At 53.2% G+C, this 23,178-nt stretch overlaps 1 protein-coding gene across 5 annotated transcripts in view; it reads right to left on the bottom strand.

The window, feature by feature from the left end:
- NTM (neurotrimin) overlaps window positions 1-23,178 on the bottom strand; it is a 738,537-nt gene that overhangs the window by 302,600 nt on the left and 412,759 nt on the right. For 2 of the 5 annotated variants that reach the window (XM_075909354.1, XM_075909355.1), the window contains exon 2: window positions 5,005-5,089. In XM_075909354.1, coding sequence (XP_075765469.1) covers window positions 5,005-5,089 — 85 coding nt within the window. Of the gene's footprint in view, window positions 1-5,004; window positions 5,784-23,178 lie in introns of those variants that run through there. The other 3 variants (XM_075909353.1, XM_075909357.1, XM_075909356.1) reach the window with 3 other exon arrangements.

The following is a 23,178-nucleotide window of genomic DNA, read 5'->3' as shown; positions in this document are numbered from 1 at the left end:
CGGAGTCCCAGCCTGGCTGGACCCCGTGTCCACTGGGATGGGACCCTGAGGACGCTGCCAGGAGTCCTTCCCTGGACCCACGATGTCAGCCCCCCGCTGGCTCTGGCTCCGGGTAGTGACTAGAGCCCGCTGGGATTCATGGGGCCACTCCTCTAGGTCATTCCCCATCAGCACCTCGGTGGGCAAGTGCGGGTGCACCCCCACTTCCTTGAGGCCCTCCTTGGCCCCCCATTTCAGATGCACCCTGGCTACAGGCACCTTAAACGGGGACCCGTCTATGCCCTTCAGGGTCAGCTGCGCGTGGGGTAGTATCCGCTCCTGGGCCACTATGTCGGATCGGGCCAGAGTCACCTCCGCCCCGGTGTCCCAGAAGCCTGTCACCTTCCTACCATCCACCTCCAGGGGTATGAGGCACTCGCTCCGCAGGGGCCGTCCTGCCCCCACCCGGTACACGGAGAAATCCGCCTCCTGAGAATCAGACCTCCCAGGGGAGGTGCACTGAGCATCCTTCCCCTCTCTCTGAGCTGAGGTTTGCCTGCCAGCCCCTGCCTCTGGGGCAGCCTGCCCTTCCCCCAGCCCCAGCCAGTTAACCCTGGACAGTCCCCGGTCCTGGGACCTGGTGCACTGAGCCCTCTTGTGGCCTTTTTGCCCCCAGCGATGGCAAGTTAGGCTTTGGGCTGTCTCTGTCCAGGCCCTGGCTGGTTCTCTGGGGCGCAGACGACCTGTTCCTTGGTCTCGCCCCGTAGTTGACTCCCTCCGTCGCTCAGCCGAGATCCGGTCTCTGCGCGGTTCCCTCTCTCTCCGGGACTCCCGTTCACACCCGGACCGGCTCTCCGTGAACTCGTCCGCCAGTCTCCCGGCCTCCTGGGGGTTCTCTGGTCTCCGGTCCTTGAGCCACAGCCTCAGTTTGGGTGGGCACGCTTCATAGAACTGCTCCATCATGACCAGCTTGAGCAGCTCCTCTGCGGTCTGGGCTCCGACTCCAGACACCCACTTGCGGCAGTATTGCGCCAGGCGGGAGGCCAGGTCCACATAGGTCTCCCGTGGCCCTTTCTGTACCCCCCGGAACTTCTTCCTGTACATCTCGGGGGTCAGCCCGAACTTGTGCAGCAGGGCCTCCTTGACTCGGTTGTAATCCCCTGGCTGTAGGTTCTCCAGCTGACTGAGCACTCCGGCCGCCTCCTGGCTCAGTGCGGGGATGAGCTCCTGCAGCCAGTCAGCCGGGGGGACCCGTTGCAGTCCACAGGCCCTCTCAAAGGCACTGAGGAACCCGTCTATGTCACCCATGTCCTTCAATTGGGCCACCACGAGCCTCTCCAAGCGTCTGGCAGTCCTGGGACCTTGGGGCTCATCCGCACTTGGCGCAGCCGGTGCCCCGCCGGTTCTCCGCTCTGCCATGGCCAGCTCATGCTGTCGCTGCCTCTCTCGGTCCTGGCGCTCCTTCTCTCGGTCCTGGCGCTCCCTCTCTCGGTCCTCTACTTCCAATTCCCTGATCCGCAGCTGGATCTCCAGCCGCCGCAGCTCCGCTGGGCTGGCCCCTGCCCTAGATGGGCTATGGCTTGCAGGCCTCCCGGGAGACGCTGTCTCATCTCTCCGTTGGGTCCCAGCGCTCCTCCCCCTCTCTGAGCCTGACACATTCTCAGGGGGGGTCTGGCTGCTTCCCCTGGGGACAAGATCCTGGCCCCGTGGCTGGTCATTCTCTTCCAGCTGGGTAATCAGCTGGGCCTTGGTTGCTTTCTGCACAGGCAAGCCCCTCTCTCTGCACAGCCCCACCAGCTCTGCCTTCAAGAGTCGGGCGTAGGCCATCTGCCCGCTGGGCCCCTCGGTGCAGACTCACCAGTCTAGTGCTGCAGCGCCCCACGATTCCCAGGAACCGCTTCGCTCTGTCTCCAGCACGCCTGGCTCCAGGGCTCTTGCTTCTACTGCGCCTTGTCGCTTGCCGCTGGGAGCTTCATCCACGGGGTGCAGTGCATCCCACTCCTGACACCAGTGTGACGGCGCGTTGGGGGTTCCCCGTCTCCTGCACCCCGAAATGGCACAAACAGACTGCACCAGCCAGTGGAATTGAGGGTGGTTTATTGCTCCTCCAGCACAGCGCAGCACAGATGTAATCTGGTCACAGGAACTGGGCTAGGATGCCTCAGGCCCCTTCTCCTAGGCTCTCCTCCATGCCCTCCGACAGCCAGCAACCAACTCCCTAACTTCCAGCCCTGCCCCCCAGCCAAGGCAGCATTCCACCTTCCTTTGTTCCTCTCCATGGGGGGTGTCTGGCCACTGGTTTGCATAGTGACTCATCCTGTTTTGCTGGGTCGTGGTGCCCACGGCAGCCAGTGGGGGTTCCCCCAGAGCCAGCAGCATAGAAACCAGCCAGGTACCCCCACTACGTCACACTGACTCCAAGAGAGCATACAACAGTAGGTTGTTATCTTTGATTGGCAATGGCTACCAGAAGTGTATTATGCCCCATGGTTTGCATGTCCTTGGGAGAGCATGCAAGGTGCAAAGGTGCATCTCTTCACAGACATTGGTGCACAAGTGTTTGTGTCTCTGGACACCTATCGCCAAACAAAGTCTCTTGTTAAACTCCTGTAGTGGACGGGCCGAGTGTCAAACAAGCCAAGCACATGGCCACCCCGGAGCGCTAGCTGGATGCATTCAATCAGAGCTGAGCCCACGTCCGCTAGGGATGCAGCCCCTGTACGTGTAGGACTTTTCACTCTTTCCTACCAGCCTCATTCATAAAAAGGAAAATGGACCAGCTGCTGAATCAACCCTCCCCCCCATCTCTTTGTTCTAGGCTGACGCCACAGGATCACTCGCGGTGGGGTACGTCTCTACCTGCCCATGCCTGCGCACAGAGAGGCACGTGACCCGGCTACACCCCCTGCTGCCACTCTAGTGGGACCAGACACAGAGGTATAAAGACCAATTCACACTCTCCTTCCCTTTGGGGGTGGGATGGAACTGGGGGGCAGGCAGTGCCAGCTCCCTGCATCCGTACCCCACTGTCACCTTTGCTGCCTGGTGCCTGCCTGCCCCTGCGCTGGGCACCGCACTCCCGCGCCTGCTGAAAGCCTTCTGGTCATGGATGAAGGAATGGCCTCTCCACATGACGCAGGGCTCCTAGCGATGGGGATAAGTCCCGGGACAGCTTCTCCCAGGTGTGAGAAGCGCTGTCTGCCCAGGCCACCTCCTGGCTTTCCATTACCCTTACACACTGCCGGGCTAATGAGGATCACAGGTGAGAGACAACCGCCCTTCTCTTCTGCTCCCGGGAGCCCCGAAACCTGGCAGTTCTGCAGTGAGCGAGCAAGGGCATGGTAAGAGGAAATTGACAACATCACAGCTGGAGGGGACAAGGCAGTGGGACCAGTGAGGTGTAGTCCAATGTTCCCTCTGAGTGCAGAATAAATGTGTTATGTGCACCAAGGCACACGTGAATGTGCACCACCAATAGAAACAAAAATCCTAGCTGTGAGCACTTGGCTAAGCAGCTGGGTGGCATTTGAATCTCTCCTAAGAGGCTGCCCAAGTGCACAGCTGACAGGGAACACTAGTCCCTACACAGGCATCATTGCTTATGTTTCCAAGGGCAGAACCAAGCCCGAATTTAATTATTTTTCCCTGCACCACTTCAAAAGAGAGACTCAACCAGCATCTCCTAGTCTCCCCACAGGAGCCGGCCCCACCTTGCGTCCACCCTTAGCACCGTTCCCCTCACTGACGCAGAGCAAGAGAGCTTAGATTTTGCCCGACACACCCCGCAGACATCAATGTAGCAACTGCAACATACAGCCACTGAAAAGTCGCTCCTGAGCACGAGAGAGTTTCAATCGCTCGTTGTGAAACCCGTAATTAAACCCAATCATTGAAAGAAAAAAAGAAGAAAGATCCATGTCATCAGAGAGAGGAGAGACCTATTAGATGACCCAAATGCCAGTGGAGGAATGGGGGTCCGGGGAAAGGTCATCCCAGACAACACACTGACTGTGATCAGAGACATTATGTTTTTGGCAGCATCCTCGGCTTCTGCATCCCTTGAATACAACTCATCTCTTCCCTTTGAACAGCCCCCAGCGTTGCTAGCAGAGGAGGAGGGCCAGGCCCCTACCAGCACTGTGCGCATCTCTGACCGCTCCCTGCGAGGCATGGGACTCCCAGGCTGGAGCGTACACGCAATGGGATTTTAACGAGCAGGTCTGCAGGCAAGGCACACTGCTGTCTGCATGGCATCAAACTGCCACCTCTCCCATCACTGACTGCTCCCCGCTCAACACGGAGAGCCTGCTTCTGGCTCTCACCACATGCCTGCGGATGCCCATGAACCAGAGGATTCAGAAACTTCAGGGACAACGTCTACTTTGTGAACACACAATCCCAGCTCATGCGTATTGGGCATGCATGGAGGCATCTTTAACAGCAACATCAGCCTCAGAGGACCAGCACTCTGGTGATCCCCTCATCCAGCCACATACACGTCTATGTCGTCTCCAAAATGACCAGGCCAGAGCTGACACCAAGATCACAGGCAAAGACCTAGTCACACTCCCCTTCCCCTGTTCAGTTCTGTTTAAGCGAGGGACCTGGGGAGTCAGTGAATGGTAACTCCCTGCCTGGCATCCAGATCTCACTGCCAGCTTTGCTGTCTAGCCTCTATATTTCTCTGCGTGGCACCTGCATTCCTGTGACGGGGGTAACAGAGTTTGCCCTCTTCATTCCTCTGCAGACACCAGGGTGCTCTCTGCGGACAGTCTATTCCCTACGTCAGCAGCCCCTCTGCCCCCGCCTTGTCCACTGGCCCCGCACGCAGGAACTCAGCATGACCCTTTCTTCCCCTGCTCAGGGGTCTAAGCCCACCCCGCTCAGGACAAACCCAGTCAGTGTCTAGTTAAGCAGCAGCCTCCCCGAGCAGCCGGCTGGTTGCCCCCTGGCATGCCCCAGGGGCCGGAGTGCCCACAGAACACCCCCCCCCCCAGATACCCAGAGAAAAACATCTGCTCCTACCTGAGGGTGGCGCTCTCCCCTTGCCTGACGGTCACGTTGTCCATGGCTTTGGGGAAGGTGGCATCTCCGCTGCGCACGGGCACTCCTGCGGGCACAAGGAAGAGCAGCCTGAGACCCAGGACGACCAGGCATCTCCAGGGCAGGACTAAGCACCCACCGACCCCCATCCTGGGCAGCCGGGACTTTCCAACAGGCCAAAACCACACCCGCCCAGGCCCCCGGGAGCCGGGGGGTGGGGAGCAAGCAGGGTGGGGGCGCAGGGCAGCCCCGGAGCTCCTCGGAGATCAGCAGCGCCCCTGGAAATCCAGCCTCCTGCGGAGCATCCGGAGGGAGTCCCCGCTGGTCCCGGGGCGAGGCGGGGGAGAGGAGGGAAGGTGCGACGCGCTGGCTCCTCCGCTCGCTTTGCCCAGGCGCAGCCCCGCGCGATCTAAGCTCCCATCTCGGGGCGGCGGAGGGAGCCGGTGCAAACCGGGGCTCCTGCGCTGGGGCCGGGGCGCAGCGGGCGGGCGGCAGGAGCCCCGGCCGGGCGCAGGGCAGCAGCGCGGCGCGGCTCAGCGCGGGCAGGACGCGGCGGCGGCCGGGGCGAGGCGAGCGGCGCGCAGGGGAGGCGCGCAGGAGCCGGCGGCTGCCCCCACTCTCCGCAGCCCGGCTGCGCTCTGCCGGCCGGCCGGGAGCAGCGCCTCGGAGCGCGCCCTGCCCGGGGTTGTCATGGCAGCTGCAGCATCCCTGCCCGGCGCCGGGGCCCGGCCCAGCCCCGCTGCGCGGCGCGGCACCGGCCCCCAGCGGCTGCGGGGCGCGCCCGCCTTAACCCTGCCCGCGCCGGGCCGGTTGGACTCCCTCCCTCGCCGAGCGAGCCGCCCCTCCCTCCGACTCGCAGGCCCCGGCGTGTTATGCGCCCGCTTTACAGCTGGGGAAACTGAGGCACGGAGCGGCACCCGCGCGTCAGGGGAGGAAACGCGACCCACCTACCCCAGCCCGCCTCCCAGTCCTGGGGCGAGCCGTAACTCCGCGCCGGCCAGCCTCGCTCCTCCGCGGCTGCGGGGACAACTTTTAACCCGCAGCCCGCCGGGGCCCGAGACGCTTTTTTATTTCTTTATTTTTCAATCACCCCGCGGAAACAGCGCCGTTACTTACGCCTCCGAGCGCCTGGCCCCCTCCCTCCGCAGCTGCCCGACGTGTTCCCGTTTCTAGGGACCATTTCCCACCGGGAAAAGCACCCGCCAGCCCGGAAAAACTCAGGCCGGTCCTTAGAGGGACAGGGGCAACGCAGACAGCTGAGGCACAAGCCCGTAGTGTCAAACCAGGGGCCAGGCCCTGTAGTGGCTCCTTGGGCCTCGCTGGGTCTGCCTGCCAGGGCACGGAATTCCTAGTGAAATATGGGAGCTGCAGCCCCCCCCAGCCCGTGCAGCGCCTCTTGCTTGAAAGATAAACCCACCCGGGAACCGAGGGAGACTCGCCCAGGACCCCCGCCAGCTCTGGCCCAGCACCGCTGGCTGCTTATGTGATTGCTGCCACCCAGAGCCGGTTTCAAACCCGTGACCTAGATGTGAAAAGATCCATAACCTGCTACTAATGCCCCGAGTCTTCCAATCCCCTGTAAACTACTATTTAATTCACTAACTGTGCTATTTAATTTCTCAGACATTATGAGATGTGTCAGGCAGCGAGGACGCTCTCAAATCAAGCTTTGTTAGTATTATTAAGCATTGTGGTGCATGAGAAGGGGATTTTTCCTGTTTTGATCTCTTTGCACCTTCCGGTGCCATTTCTTTTTTAAAGAGTGATTGCTTTGAATGCAGCACTGGTAGCAGGTGCTGGACTGACAACCCCGGAGGCAGAAGTCATATTTATCATCAGCGTCCTCCTAGAAGGAGTGAGACAATCAATCCAATTACATTTAAGAAGGAGCAAAACAGGGTTGCCAGTGGCAGCAAGGAAGGGGCGGGCATGGCCCAGGCAATCCCTAAAGTTTTGCTGAGGGCATACAACACAGCAAAGTTAGCTGAAAGCACAATATTCAGGGTGCCAGGTGGAATGGAAAACTAGTTTGTCTCAAGCTACGTCTAGACTGGCATAATTTTCCACAAATGCTTTTAACGGAAAAGTTTTCCGTTAAAAGCATGTGTGGAAAAGAGCGTCTAGATTGGCACGGACGCTTTTCCACAAAAGCACTTTTTGCAGAAAAGCGTCCATGCCAATCTAGACGTGCTTTGTGCAAAAAAGTCCCGATGGCCATTTTTGTGATCGGGGCTTTTTTGCGCAAAACAAATCTGAGCTGTCTACACTGGCCCTTTTGCGCAAAAGCTTTTGTGCAAAAGGACTTTTGCCTGAACAGGAGCAGCACAGTATTTCCACAAGAACACTGACAATCTTACATGAGATCGTCAGTGTTCTTGTGGAAATTCAAGTGGCCAGTGTAGACAGCTGGCAAGTTTTTCCTTAAAAGCAGCTGCTTTTGCGGAAAAACTTGCCAGTCTAGACACAGCTTTAGAGTTCTGCACTGTCACACACAAGATCCCTAGCCCCCCATACAAAGAGCAGGCTGCTTCCCAAGCCAGAGCCACACCACCAACTACCACCACTTTTCTATCTCCCTGCAGACTGATGGTTGAGCCTTCCAGGCGCACGCTTCCCTACAGAGGCCTCCAGCCTGCAAGCAGGATCAGGAAAAACCCTTAAGAGTTCAAGTGAAAACTTGATGGTTTGAAAGCACCATCGTGCGATATGCTCTGGCATGAGGAGAGGAGGCTGTTCAGTCTCTGCAGCTGACAAAGGGTTAAACTGGCTTAGTGTATTGTTCCCTCTGTTGCTGTGATGCCTCAAAGCTCCAGAAAGGATCAGGACCCTATTCCACCCCAGCCTACCAACCAGAGGGGAAGATACCTAGGAGCAGTGTGGAGAGTTGTTCCATAGGAACCTGAGAACTGGGCTTATTTCACAGGGCTCTGTCCAATTCTCCAAGCTGGCTGTTGGTAAGAGACCCTTCTCCTTCAGCAGTCCTCAAAAGACAATTGCATTAATAAAGGGAACTCTAATATCCCTTCGGCCAACCTCCTCTCCACTCGGTGAGCACTCCTTAAATCAAAGGCTCTCAAGGCTTGTCCGGTGGAGGGGGGATTCAGGCAGACGCCTGCCATCCGGACAGTGTTATTCCATTGTACATAAAACCCATGAGATGGCTTGATCCCTGGAAAGTTGGACAACACTCACTGAGACTCCAGATCCTCCCACCTCATGCGCTGGGCTGTCAATCATCGGATGAACCCTCTTTGGTTCCTTTCAAAGCCTGGGGGGGCATCGGGTGGGGAGCGCTTCCTCCCATCTCTCACACCTCCCTCATCTAAAGGATGGTCCGCAGAGGGACTCTAGCCTTCATCCATGGGCCCTGCACAATCCCTCGGCAATGCCATCGCACCCTTCATGCCCATGCGGCCTCCACTCACTTTTTCCAGTGGATTTAGACACAGCACAGAAGGACTCTCGCATGAAAAGGGCAGGGATAGGAAACAGTGAGTGTGTTTGTCCCTTGTCAAAAGCCAGGCGGCCTTTAATGGAATCAACCATGAAATGTGCCAGTTTCTGACTACATCACCCCGTGCTCCCCGGGGTGAACTTTCCACAGTCTAGACTTCCAGCCTCTGAATACATTCCCCTCCCTGATTAATACAAGAGAGTGGCACTGGGGATGGAAATGTTTGGGGTGCAGAGGGTGGAAGGTACTTGAGGAATCTGGATATGGGGGGATATGAGAAAGATTTGAGCAGCTACACAATCAGGAGAGCTGAAGCATCCCCTAAACTAATTTGGACCATGCAGAGCTCTCCTCCCAAAGCAGGATACCTACCAAGTGGCAAATGTTTCAACCAATGAAATAAAAGAAACAAGCACTAAGTCATCAGGGCATGATTTCATTGGCTGATCCATGATGTTGTGATTGAGTGAAGCATGAAGCAGCATGCAAGGTGGGACAGATTTCTGACTTTGCTACTGACCTCCCCTTTTGACCTTGGGCAAGTCACTTAGTCGCTCTGTGCCTCAGTTCCCCTTCTGTACAATGGGGATAACAGCACAGCTCTATCTCAGATGGGGTCTGTGAGGGTAAATGTAGTAATTATGAAGGGCTTAGACTGTATGGCAACGGGGGCAGTTAGAATAGAATAGAATAGAATAGAATAGAATAGAATAGAATAGAATAGAATAGAATGAGATGTGGCAGCAGCAGGAACTTGTCAATGCTCTGATGATTTTCAGTCCTGTCCCCTCACAAACCCTGCCTGCACATACCAAGTCCTACCGACTCCCCACTTCATTTCCCTGTCTCCCCCTCTTGCACATACACAATGTACAAACAAATCCGCCTGTCGCAGCTCATCCCTTCGCCATTCGCCGTAATTGGTTCAGATTTATAAAATATCCAGAGACAGAAAACACATGCACGCAACCAGCGAAGAGATAAAGACAGGCACATTCCTTTGAATAATTGTGTGACTCCAGGAGCCGGGGAGCCAGCCGCCGAGTCCAGCTGCGAGTGTGCAGCAGCAGAAGAGAGAGAGCTTTGTAGCTTCCTCTGGGGACACCGGCAATCATTTTCCATTGCTGGATTAGGACCAAGACAGAAGGCTGGGGTCTGACACACATGGGGGGGGGGCAGAAGGGGGGCACTTACAGACTGGCATACAACTCAACAGGCAACGTGGCATCTTTTCTGATCTTTCTTCACACTCCTACAAAGACCAGTTTTCCTTATGCCAGTTGCCTGCCCAGAGCAAACACAGCAAGAAAAATATTCCCAAACTGCTCCTTCTTTTTAACAAGGCTAAATGTCTCCCTCCATAAACACAGGCACAGGAAGCCCTACTAAGCAAGGCACAATCTGGCAAGGAGAGGGCTGGCGAAGAGGACAGTGGGAGGTAAAGGGAAGAAATTCGATGGGTTTAAAGATGGTCTAAGCTGGGATAATATTTCCCCCGGGTTCTCAAAAAGTGGAGGGAAGGGGGCTGTGTCCCCTGATGAGGCTAGGAAAGGCAAAGGGGCAATAATCCATGGGTCTAGTCTACAGAGAAATCTCCAGGGGCCTTCTGAAGGAGGTAGAAGGCACCTGAACGAGAGCAAAGAGCCCTAGAATCTTGCAGTCTCCTAGGCGCGGTGGCTGGGAGTGTGATGGGTCTGGCGCGGAGAAGCCGGGTGAACTCCTGGCTGTGTCAGTGATGCAGAATGCTTTTGAGCTAGGGATGGAAATACCCATGAAACCGGTTAGCCGGTCAAGTGACTGAAATGATATCGTTTAACTGGTTAACCATTGGAGGGCTGGTGCAGAGCCGCTGCCATGGCCGAGATCCTGCCGGTCAACCCGCTGTGGGCAGGGGGCTCTGCCAGCCTGGCTCTCCATAGGTGGGGCTGTTCCACGCTGGCCCACTGCTGGCGGGAGGGGAGCTGCTCTGTAGCAGCCTGGGAGATGCTCAAACCAGGCTTCAGGGCTGCCCAGGCCTGGCTACCGCGGGTGGAGGGTTGCTCCAGCTGGGCCGCCGGAGGCAAGGGGCTGCTCTGGCCGGACCTGCTGCTTCTGAGGCCCAGCCTGGTTACTGGGTAAGTATGCTGGTAAGGGTAATGCTTGCCAGGTAACCAAAATGATTAGGGGGCTGGAGCATATGACTTATGAGGAGAGGCTGAGGGAGTTGGGTCTGTTTAGTCTGCAGAAGAGAAGAGCGAGGGGGGATTTGAGAGCAGCCTGCAACTTCCTGAAGGGAGGTTCCAAAGAGGCTGGAGAGAGGCTGTTCTCAGTGGTGACAGATGGCAGAACAAGGAGCAATGGGCTCAAGTTGCAGTGGGAGAGGTCCAGGTTGGATATTAGGAAAAACTATTTCACTAGGAGGGTGGTGAAGCCCTGGAATGGGTTACCTAGGAAAGTAGTGGAGTCTCCATCCCTAGAGGTGTTTAAGTCTCGGCTTGACAAAGCCCTGGCCGGGTTGATTTAGTTGGGATTGGTCCTGCCTAGAGCAGGGGGCTGGACTTGATGCCCTTCTGAGGTCTCTTCCAGTTCTATGATTCTATCAATATTCTGAGCTGAAGTTTACTCGTTGTTTTAGAGAGCAATTGGACAGCGAGTGCAAAAATGAGAGCAGGTGAGATCGGAGAGGCAGACAATGCAAAATTTAGCAGTTCGTAAGGACCCACGTAAACATCTTTCTACCCTTGACCCTCACGGTCCCTTCACTGTTCAGCTATAACCTTTAGCTTCGAGGAAACGCTTTTTCATGCAAACCTCCCCACGTGGTTCTGATGCAAAGAAAGGGCCCCTGGGTTTTGGAGAGGGTTTTGAAGCCTTCCAGAGTACACAGGCTGACTTTCCAGGGGGGTTAGTAAAACTAGAAATAAGTGTGAGCAACATCTCCAAATCGGAGGTATTTTGGATTGGCTTGAAGATGCAAAAATCTGCAGCCAAGGTTTCTCTGTCAATGTATAGTCAAAGGTTGAGTGTTCACTGAAGCCAGGTCAATTTCACGTTCAGTTTTGCTGCAAACGTCTGGCTCAGTTTTCATGTTGAGCCTACATGTGGGTGTGCGTAGGAGGCAGTTGATGTATAGGTACACACATAATCAAAGTATTACACTACTCAGAAAATATATAGCTACCAACATGGAAGAATTTCATTTCAGATAAAATTTCACCTGCAGAAATTCTTGGTATATTCAATTTATATAACCAGACGATGAACATTTTGCTTTAGTTTACAGACTCATGTGGAAAGAATTCAGACACTACAGCATAAAAAGCCTGACGATGGATCGACAGAGACAATTTGGAAATTGCCACATCTCCTCTGAAACTTAATTGATACAAAATTCATCACTAATAGCCACAGTAACACCTGTGCACGAAACACCCTCAGTGTAGACACACAATTATTACATCAACCTCTTTCACGCTATCATGCTGAACACTATCCTTAAGCAACCTTGCGGTTCCAAATGTGCTCTGCAAAACCTCACGCTCACTACAGAAGCGACCCTCTCATTAAAGTCCACTGCTCTTTAAAAGTCTTTAAAAAAAAATCAAGAGTCATTGAAGATGCAAAGGATTCACGCCCCTTCACACTGACACAGGACATGGTGACTAATTATGTTCCACTGCTAATAGTGGCCCTAATTAGGAACCAGCGGCAGCATGTGTTATATGAATGGGGACTTTTCAGAACTCCCCAGAGAATTCCTCCCAGGAACAGAGATGATGCTTACACATGATCCACTGCATCAGATCTCAGAGGCTCCCAAACAACAGTTAATTCCCCTACCCTCTGTCTCCATCTGAGAAGGGACTCATTTGCCCTCTCCCCGTCCCTTTTTTTTCAATCCCCTGCCAGTAATTTCCTATCACGGCCTGGTAGCGTGCAGGCGAATGGGATAATGCGTCTTGTGCTTGCTCCTCCCCCTTCATGTCTCTCAATTCCCAGGCTCCCCAAACCCCAATACTGCTCCAGTTCTGGTCTGGCTAATGCTTTCCGGGAGCTGCCCCAAATAATTGTTTGATTTAGTCTCAGCAGTAACAGAAGCAGCTGCTGTCACATTTGAAGAGGAGTGATGATTATTAGCAACATATTTATTGAGTTTAAAAAACATAATACAAGAGGCACCGTTAATCCCCCAATAAAGATGCCGTTAATATTTAACTGGCATTTATTTAAACTTACAGTAACTGTCCTATTAAATTTAAATTAACGGTGCATTTGGGAGCCTTCCCCTGAAGCTTGGCTAGGATGCCAGCGCACCAATCCTCCTCCCTGCACTTTACACCAGGTGCTTGGCAGAAAGGATACGTCTGCACAGCAACATTATTCTGAAATAACTTAGTTCCCGTCTACACAGCAGGCAGTTATTTCGAACTCGTGTCCAAACACTGGCATGCTGGAGGACTTCTTACTCTGACTCCTGTAACCCTCATTGTACGCGGAGCACCCAAAGAGAACATCTCCTTTGCCCTTTGACAAGCGAGTGAGTCTCTCCCGTCTCCGCTGCCTGGGTCTCATTTTAAAAAGGAACTTCACTCTTTGCAGCCCCGTGACAAGCTACTTTGGAGGCTGAGCAACGAGCTGGATTTTGCAGCGTTTTGTCTGCTCACTTGAGCGCCACGGGGGCTGCTTGGGTGTGTGGGGAACAGCCACATGCTTAAAAGTTGCATGTTTGGCTGCAATGGTTAGGTCCTACCATGCAGTGCCCAACCGGCTTAGGTGGCCAATGGAGGATTCCCCTTTCCTGTGAGAATCCTCAGGCGGTTGAAAGTCATCCTCAACCATCTTCCCTCAGCCCCAGCGTGGCCGTACCGTTGCTAGGAGTAAGCTTCTGTTGGCTGGTGGCCAGTGGATGCTAGAACAGCTCCATTTTGCTGGGGCAAATTCACGGGCTCCGTTTTGGAAGAGCAGGGGGCAGCAGCCAGTCATAGCAGGTCGTGGCTTGATTTTCTTCCCGGCCCCCTGACTGTCAGGGAGCGAGGGGAAAGTACACAAGTTCTGCGCATGCCTCTCACTCCTGGCTGGTAAAAGGAAGGTAGCAGGTTAATGGGTAGCAGGTTTAAAACTAATAAGTTCTTCTTCACACAGCGTGTAGTCAACCTGTGGAACTCCTTGCCAGAGGAGGCTGTGAAGGCTAGAACTATAATAGAGTTTAAAGAGAAGCTAGATAATTTCATGGAGGTTAGGTCCATAAAAGGCTATTAGCCAGGGGATAAAATGGTGTCCTTGGCCTCTGTTTGTCAGAGGCTGGAGAGGGATGGCAGGAGACAAATCGCTTGATCATTGTCTTCGGACCACCCCCTCTGGGGCACCTGGTGCTGGCCACTGTCAGCAGACAGGATACTGGGCTAGATGGACCTTTGGTCTGACCCAGTACGGCCGTTCTTATGTGCTTATGAAGGAGCAGAGGAGTAATTCACAGAACGAAAGCACTTTCCCCTCGCTCCCTACCAGTCAGGGGAACAGAAGAAAAGCAAGCTGCCTCCTGCTATTCTCGGCTGAAGCCCCGCCCCCCACTCTCCCAAAATGGTGCTCTTGGGCAAATTAGAGCAACCTTTAGGCTGCTCTGATGTATTATGGGCTGGCCCTAGCATATGGGCTCAGAGGGAGATGGGGTGCCCTATCGTCTTAAAGATGCTCTCTGCACATTGCTTGGAGCGTGAGTCCACGCATTCCTCAGCCACACGGAAAAATCAGAGCCCAATTCGCTGCTCCACTTGCCTGCGTTTACCCAGCAAACACAAACTAATTATTTTATTTATGTGGCGCCACAGCTGTACGTGTCCCTTTCAGATTTATCTCCGGAGCCCAAAGAAAATATCCTGGAAATCCAGAGCAGTACTGGCACAGTGGAGGTTATTAAACGGGATTGATCTTCGCTCTCCTTGGTACAAATCAATGTTGTTTTCATATCAATCTGAGTCTCATGGCATTGTTGGGAACTTAGTTGGTTCCAGTAACATGTAAGTTGTCATTGCATGATCTCACCAAACTAAGTGACTGGGCAACAAAATAGCAAATGAAATTTAATGTGGATAAATGTAAAGTAATGCACAATGGGAAAAATAATCCCAACTATACATATAATATTACAGGGGCTAATTTAGCTACAAGTAATCAGGAAAGAGATCTTGGAGTCATCGTGGATAGTTCTCTGAAGATGTCAACGCAATGTGCAGCGGCAGTCGAAAAAGCAAACAGGATGTTAGGAATCATTTAAAAATGGACCGAGAATAAGATGGAGAATATCTTATTGCCCTTATATAAATTCATGGTACGCCCACATCTTGAATACTGCATACAGATGTGGTCTCCTCATCTCAAAAAAGATCTACTGGCATTAGAAAAGGTTCCAAGAAAGGCAACTAAAACGATTAGGGGTTTGGAACGGGTCCCATATGAGGAGAGATTAAAGAGACTGGGACTTTTCAGCTTGGAAAAGAGAAGACTAAGGGGGGATATGACAGAGGTCTATAAAATCATGAGTGGTGTGGAGAAAGTGAATAAGAAAAAGTTATTTACTTGTTCCCATAATATAAGAACTAGTGGCCACCAAATGAAACTAATGGGCAGCAGGTTTAAAACAAATAAAAGGAAGTTCTTCACACAGCGCATAGTCAATCTGTGGAACTCCTTGCCTGAGGAGGTTGTGAAGGCTAGAACTATAACAGGATTTAAAAGAGAACTACATAAATTCATGGAGATTAAGTCCATCAATGGTAATTCGCCAGGATGGGTATGGAATGGTGTCCCTTGCCTCTGTTTGTCAGAGGGTGGAGATGGATGGCAGGAGAGAGATCGCTTGATCATTATCTGTTCGATTCACTCCCTCTGGGAAACCTGGCATTGGCCACTGTCGGCAGACAGGATACTGGGATGGATGGACCTTTGGTCTGACCCAGTATGGCCACTCTCACATTCTTATGCATGGTCACACATTGCTTCTTGCCTTCGTCTGAGCAGGGCTAAACCAAGTGCCAGAGACATCGATTGGTGTCCGACGAAAGCCATCAGTATCTTATAGGCATATTGAATTATCCCAGGGTTCTACAATTCACTCCAGGCTGAATTTTTATGATTCTAGGCCCAAATCTTCACCTGTGACGTTCATGAGCATTGGAGTCGTCGGGTTAAAACCCGCAAACAAATCATTTCTAGTTGGATGGTTTTATTATTCTTTTGCTCCCTGTTTAACCTGTAAATTCTCTGGCGGTAGAATCACAGATTATGAGTAACGAGTGTGTTTTTCATTACGAAGGCATGAAGAACCTGGCACAATGGAGCCCAATAACAGAGGCTTCCCAGATCTGGCTGCAGGTGCTGACGTTTTTCTCCAGCAAATCAAACTTTACACAGGGAAGGTTTTATCACTAAGTCTCCCCCTTCATGGAATGTGGGCTATTAATGTAAACTTCAGAAGAGTACAAATCTCTAGCCAGCTCCTGCAGGGTCAGTTTCTCAAGACCACCGCCTGGGAATGAAAACAAGTCAATCTATACCATGCAACTTACCCAGTCCTCCTGCCCTTTCACATCCCCCCCCCCCTGCCTGCGATCATGGTACCCCGATATCCTTAGTCACGGGATGCAATCATGTGACATCTAGATTGAGGCTTCAACTCGCCAAAGGAGAGGCTCTGCCCAGGACTCCTGTAAAGACTGAGATAAGCCCCAACTTGGTTTAGACTTTCAGGCATTCTGACAAAAGCAGAAAATTGGATTAAAAAGAAATGGTCAGGGGAGACGGTGCAGAGGCTGGCCCCTTGGAAGATACAGAGCGGGGCTGAGGCACTCGCATGAAAGACGGGAGACCCAAGTTCCATTGTCTGCCCGCAGTGGAGAAAGAAATTGGCGTTGGCCATCCCCCACTGCAGCTGAGAGCGTGATCTGGAAAGCTAGAGGGTAAGTGGGTGGGAACCTCTCCCGTAGAAACTGTTCCCACTTTCTATAAATCGCTAAAGCATGGTTAAAACGGGGACCTAAACTCCTTTCTCTCCCTGCCTCCCTCCCTGCCCTACCCACCAGGTTATATAGTTATTCCTACTAGTACTCCTTGCCCCGCCAGCTCCCCCTGGCCAAACGCACAGGCACTTCATTATCATTCATGATGACAAGGAATACTGTCGTCCCTGGGCCAGACTGATACTACAGCTCGGTAGGTAGGGGGCAGAGCTGAGATATGGCAAACTCAGGGCCCCCAATGGCACTAAGTATTTACAACCTGTAGAAGGGCTTTAACAAGCGAGACTGAGCGAACTCCACCCCAGCATCGCCCAGCGCTTGGCGCACTCACGCACAATGAGAGGAACCAAGTTCGATCCCTTCTTGCACAGCAGCTAGAAGGGAGAATCAAACCACGCTCCCTGCCCAATCCAGGGGCGTCCCCAAACTGTTGGGCTAAAGGTCACAACGTAGCCCGGACCGCCTCCTGCAGCTGTGGTTTGGGGTCTTTGATTTTGTCAAAAGGCCTGGAAATGGAAAGGAATTTGTTTATGGTCCAGACACAACATTGTGTTTCAGTCTTACCACAGTACTGACTTGAAATTGTATTGACTTTCTCATTCACTCCAATATGTTGGAGAAAAGAAGTTGCTTTTTCCCCCTTGGAATTGCCAGCAACCCCAAATCTCCAGTATTCAGCCAGCTCTGCTCCTGGGGGCTCCCTCCATGCCAAACCTGTGGCTCTTTATGAGGTTCACGGTTGGCTGCTCATAAAGTAACAGTGCTTCATTCCACAAGGCACCAGGGCAGACAAATCATTCACTCTGAGTAACAAAAGCCAGGCTTACCACAGTTGCAGAGAGTCAATTTCACTTTGCTTGCCAGCCTACTTGACCCTCACAGCATTCCCCATCCAAGAATAATATTAATAATATCCATGCTATTAAGCAAGATGCTTGATTTGAAGCTGAAATTTTTGAGAAATGATCTCATAAATTAAATTCCCGGGGTACCATCTTTGAGTTAAAAGGCCCAGTCGCCTCTGAATTCTGGGAATTGAGCATAATTACATGGAAATTGACAAGGCACAAATGCCAAGAATTCTGTTAACCTTTAATATCTCGAAAAAACTCTCCCCTTGTAATTATCTCTTTCCTTTGTCTTAAATGTTACTGATGAATATTTAGTGGGAAAAGCAAATAAAAGGAAGCTGAGGGGTGATGGAAACTGGAGCCCTGTGTAGAATAGCTCTACAAACTTTGTGATTTGAGACTGGCTCTCAGCAGGAGCCTAGGTCTGAATATTCATGCCATGCAGATTGGGAGCCATGCTCAGAGCCTGGAGCGTGCCGGCTGCCAGATGAGGGCAGATCCTTGTGCCCACATGTAGACCCGGATGGTTTCAGTAGGACGATGCCCATGTGCAGAAGCTTGTACGATGGGGGCCTTGATGTCTTAGTTCTGTTTCTACACCAGGTTGAAGCAAGCTCGCTGCTCAAACACCCCGAGCTTCCTTTAGTTCTCTTAGCAGTTATACAGCCACAGCTCCATGCGTGTAGATGGGGGACACAGAGAGAGGTCCCGTTTGACCCCCAAGTGCAGAGACATATCCAGACTTTGTGGTACTTTCCCAAATGCACCTCCACTAGGAACTTATGCAGATTTCCCCGATTCCAGCAATAGCGCAACCCCTCTCGATACAAGGTTGGGCCATTAGCCAGAATCCAAGGAAGATGGGGGGATAGTGGGGAGCATTGCTGGAGTCACATGCTAAATCTCAAAAGGTTGCAAGACGCCGTTCTTGCTCCCCTTGGGGAGCATTATGAGGGTTGGTTTGCGTGACTCCACTTCTTTAAATGACACCCCTGCCTTATACACCCAGATCCATGGGAAACCCACCAACAGCCCCATTCAGACGGGCATGGAGAAACCACAGCTCCACCTTGCTCCAGCAACATGGGCTCTGACTGGCATTTCATTGCCCAGACAGGCCCTGCCAAGCGAGAACTGGCTGCAGCTGGCTGCTGAACGGAACAGCTCTCGCTGACTTTGAAAACACCACCGGAATGATCTGCCTGAGCTTTGCCGCTGACTGACTCACATGTCAGAATGGGCACGGACAAGCCGGGCGCAATAGGGAAATGCCACGGAGGACATCCTGGGGCCTGGCTGCAGCTTCAGGAGCCATCATGGGCCCTGGAGCCGCGAAAACGCAGCCACACGCAGTTCAGGGTGGGCTGTTCCGGCCTGCCTGGAACGGCGGCTAACGGCTCCCAGTCTAACGACACTCTTCCAGTTTCACTGGCCCAGCACCCAAGCCAGCCAAACCAAAGGTAGCTCAGCCATGTCTGCTGGAGCACCAACACCCCCGCCCCCCCGCCCCGGTGATCACAATGTAAATGCGCCCACAGAAGAACAGGGGGCACAAGGAATTCCGTTTCCTGGAGGAGTTCGATATTTGGGAATCCGATTTCAGTCTGCCTTGAAAGGGAAGGGGGCCGACCTTGGAAAGCAAGTACGCCCCAATTCCAAGCAGTCTTGCAGGGGGGCTACCCCCGAGCTCTCCACTCTGGACCCCGACTCTGAGGCAGGAGCCCTGCTGAGAAACTGGGCAGGCAAACGGGCGGGAAACCAGTTGTTCAGGATGCTGCTGTAACTGAACCATCGCCAGAGCCGGTCCTAACCAATGGGCTGCCCCGGGCGACTGCCCAGCTTGCCCGTAGGGTTGCCAAATGGTTTAAAAAAATACCGGACATGTCAAGCAAAACAAAAAACAAACACAAAAGGGATGGGGAGTAACCAAGGAAACCTGGGGGGAGGATTCAGGAGGTCGGGCCGAAAGGCAGTCGCGGCTCACCCCTAAGACCGGCTCTGTCGGCGGCCCCTTGAGAATGGCAGCCCCGGGAGACCACCCAGCTCGCCCGCCCCTAAGACCGGCTCTGTCGGCGGCCCCTTGAGAATGGCAGCCCCGGGAGACCGCCCGGCTCGCCCGCCCCTAAGACCGGCTCTGTCGGCGGCCCCTTGAGAATGGCAGCCCCGGGAGACCGCCCGGCTCGCCCGCCCCTAAGACCGGCTCTGTCGGCGGCCCCTTGAGAATGGCAGCCCCAGGAGACCGCCCGGCTCGCCCGCCCCTAAGACCGGCTCTGTCGGCGGCCCCTTGAGAATGGCAGCCCCGGGAGACCGCCCGGCTCGCCCGCCCCTAAGACCGGCTCTGTCGGCGGCCCCTTGAGAATGGCAGCCCCGGGAGACCGCCCGGCTCGCCCGCCCCTAAGACCGGCTCTGACCGTCGCCACAAAACCTTTCAAATTTGGGCACATCCCCAAAAAAGTGTGTCCTGAGAATTTTGCTGAGCAGCTCAGATGGTTGCAGAGATGACCCCCAGCCGGCAGACACTTACACACACATTCTGCTTGACTCCTGGGCTAGCCCCCGGATGAGGCAGAGCAGTCCTGTGATGGAGACACTGGACTGAGAGTGAGAAGATCTGGATTCAATCCCTAGCTCTGCCACAGGCTCCCCGTGTGACCTTGGGAGAGTCATTTCATCTCTCAGTGCCTCCATTTCCTCTAGGACTTGCAATACTTCCTTTCTCCCGTTCTTTACCAGTCTTGTCCACTGAGACCAGTGGTTTCCAGTATGGGGATTGGGACCCTAAAGGGGGTCACAACCCATTTCAATAGGGTCACCAGGGCTGGCATTCGACTTGCTGGGGCCTGGGGTGGAAGCCAAGAGTCACATCTCCCTGGGCCAAGCCCAAAGCCAGGGCCCCATGGCCTAGGGCCAAAGTCTTGTATCATGAGACTCAGGCTTCAGTGCTGGGTGATGGGGATAAGGTTAGAGGACCCCCATGGTGGAAACCTTTGAGCTTTGTCTTTTTCCTCCCCAAACCTAGAGCAGTGGGACTGGGACTTTGGCCCCCTTCCCAAGGCAGCAGACTCAGGCTTCAACCCCTCCTCCTGGAGACGTGTAGTAATGTTTGTTGCCAGAAGGAGGGTCATAGTGCAATGAAATCTGAGAACCACTGTAGCCTGTTCACTCTTCAGCACAGGGGTGGTGACTTACCATTTGTAAAACACAGTGCCTAGCACGAGTGCCTCTGTACAACCAAAATACAAGTATGGCGAGAAGAATAAGCACGTGTGGGATCAGAAGCAAAAGATGATGCTCCTAACCTATGCATGATGGCCGTAAGCCACGTCTTCACTCCAGGGAAGATCGACACTGCCACGATCAATCTTTTGGAGATCGATTTAGCAGGTCTAGTGAAGACCTGCTCAATTGAACTCCAAGGGCACCCCCCCACACACACACTCACACACACTGGCAGCCGGTACTCCTGCTCCCGTGAGGCGTAAGGAAAGCAGATGGGTGCATTCGCTCCCATCAGCCTCCCACTGTGGGGGCGGTGGGGAAACTTGAATCAAGGCATGTTGACTCCAGCTACGTAATTAATGTAGCTGGAGTTGTGTATCTTGATTTAACCTTCCCCTTTAGTGTAGGCCTGGCCTTAGTGTCATTGTGAGAGTGACTGCACTGCGCACGAACAGTTCAAGCTGGATAAGAATTAACTCAGCCTTTCACCCTTGACTCAAACTGCGCTTCCGTCTACACTGGGAGCTACAGGTGTGACTCCAGCTAGCACAGACACGCTCACCCAGCCGTAGCCTGCTAAAAATAGCAGTGTGGTCGTGGTAGCGCGAGCAGAAGGGAGTGGTGGCATGGGCTAGACATGCCATACCCATGCTCCGATCACAAACCTGCCTGGGCTCCATGGGTATGTAATCAAGTGGCTCGTCTGGGCTCCATTTGCAGCTGCAGCTCCACTGCTATGTTTAGTGCTCTGGTATGCCTAGGTCAGGGTTTCCCAACCTACGGGACCCTTACATTTCAAAAGGGTCACCAGGTGTCTCCCCAGGTGGATCTTAAGGAGCCATTCACACATTTTTTGAATTGCCCTGGGTCACCAAGTCCCCATCTGGAAAAGGTTGGGAACCGCTGGGCTAGGTGGTCTGGGAATCACACTCGGGCACACAGACCCTTGCTCCCGCAGGGGCAATGCCAAAGGGGCATTTAGTCAACGAGGGCAAAGAGAGAGAACGAAAGACAACAGGTCAGCTCATTACCCACCACGCTTACCCTGACCAGCCACGGACACAGCAACTTGATCAGCAAAACGTCGATACGTTTCCTTCCTTGATCAGAAAGGAAACGTATTGACACCTAAAGAAGGGTCCCCTCTGCGACCAAGAAACAGATCCAACTCATCCCCCACACCTACCATCTGCCTGGGGAACGCAGGGTGGCGGGTCTGAGTCCTACCTGCCCTCCCCCGGGAATGACCAGACAGCCAACACAGGATAAGGGACCCACTGAAGTGAGATCTCCAGGTAGGGCATCAGCCTCTGAAGGTACGGGGATGGGGCATGTTCTGGAGCGGCTTAGAGCAGAGTTTCCCAATTTTATTTGGCCACAAAACCCTTTTACACTTGAAATAATTTTACGGAACCCCTCCTAGCAGTCTAATATATGGAGCGGAAAAAGTAGACCACAAATAAGTAAGGATAATAATAAACAAATGCTAAACAAGGTCACGAGATCAACATTTAGTTTAATTGCACCTATTTAAAAACAAAAATCACCCCATATTCATCATTATTATTTTTTAAATCACAAAATGTTATTGTAACGGAATTTTCTCACGGGACTCTTAGTTTCACTTTGCGGAACCCCGGGGTTCCATGGAAACGCTGGGCTTAGAGGAAAGGGCATTTGCCTGGGCCACAAGCCTAGTGGTTGCTTTAGACTCAGGTCCATTGCTGGTACAAACGCTGAGAAACTTCTTCCAGGAACTTCCCTGCACGGAACCTAGTTAGTTCTGACCTCAGTGCGCGGCAAACGCTGGCTCTCTTCCTTGGTCTTAAAATGGAGAGAGCGTTCTAATCTCCAAGCTGCTTTTATGCCTCTTTAAAGGGTTATAAAAGCTGTCTTTATATTCCAATAAAGCAATATAAAAACAACCTTTTTGCAGTTCAATAAAAGTGGTTAACTTTTCCCCTCCATTAACGTTCCTTTCTGCAGTCGTGTCTGCGCACGCTGGCGGCTGCCAGAGGGCAGGACACACGCAATGCTACGTGCGAGGCCACTGCCGGTGGCCTGAAGGGTCTTGCAAAGAAGCCAAGCAAGGTGACTGAACTGGTGGACAATGCCAGCGAGGCAGGAGCGGGACTTCCCAGCCAAAGCAGGAGACAGAGGTGTGTGACGCCGGGCAAGACAGGCTGCCATGCAAACGCAAACTGCCGCAGAAATGGGACTCACACAAAGCAACCGGCCCTGCAGAGATACGTCTTCGTTTGTCAGTTGTTTGCTCCAGGCGGTCAGACACTTCATCCTTGTGTGCACAACCAAAGCTGTGCCATGGCTCCAAAAAGGTGAAACCAGACTGGATAAAGCCCTAGACGATGCCCTGCCGTGGCAGGGAGGGAAAGACTAAACGATCCAATAGATCTTTGGCACCTCTGATTTCTACGAGGCACACCCTGAGAACCACACTAAGGCAAAACTTCTCTTGGAGCCAAGGAGTCCTCAAGAAAGCGCATCGAGACGCGGCACTACGATTGGCAAGGCGCCCAGTGCGTTGGTAGAGGAGCGCTTTTCCCACTTGTTTTCTCTTAACCCAGTTGAACATTGTTGATGCTGCGGTTCAACATGATTTGATTAGAGCGTGGGCTGA

This window comes from Pelodiscus sinensis, chromosome 26 (genome assembly GCF_049634645.1).
Source record: "Pelodiscus sinensis isolate JC-2024 chromosome 26, ASM4963464v1, whole genome shotgun sequence".
NCBI lineage: Eukaryota > Metazoa > Chordata > Testudines > Trionychidae > Pelodiscus > Pelodiscus sinensis.
This window is presented reverse-complemented; position numbering and strand designations above follow the sequence as displayed.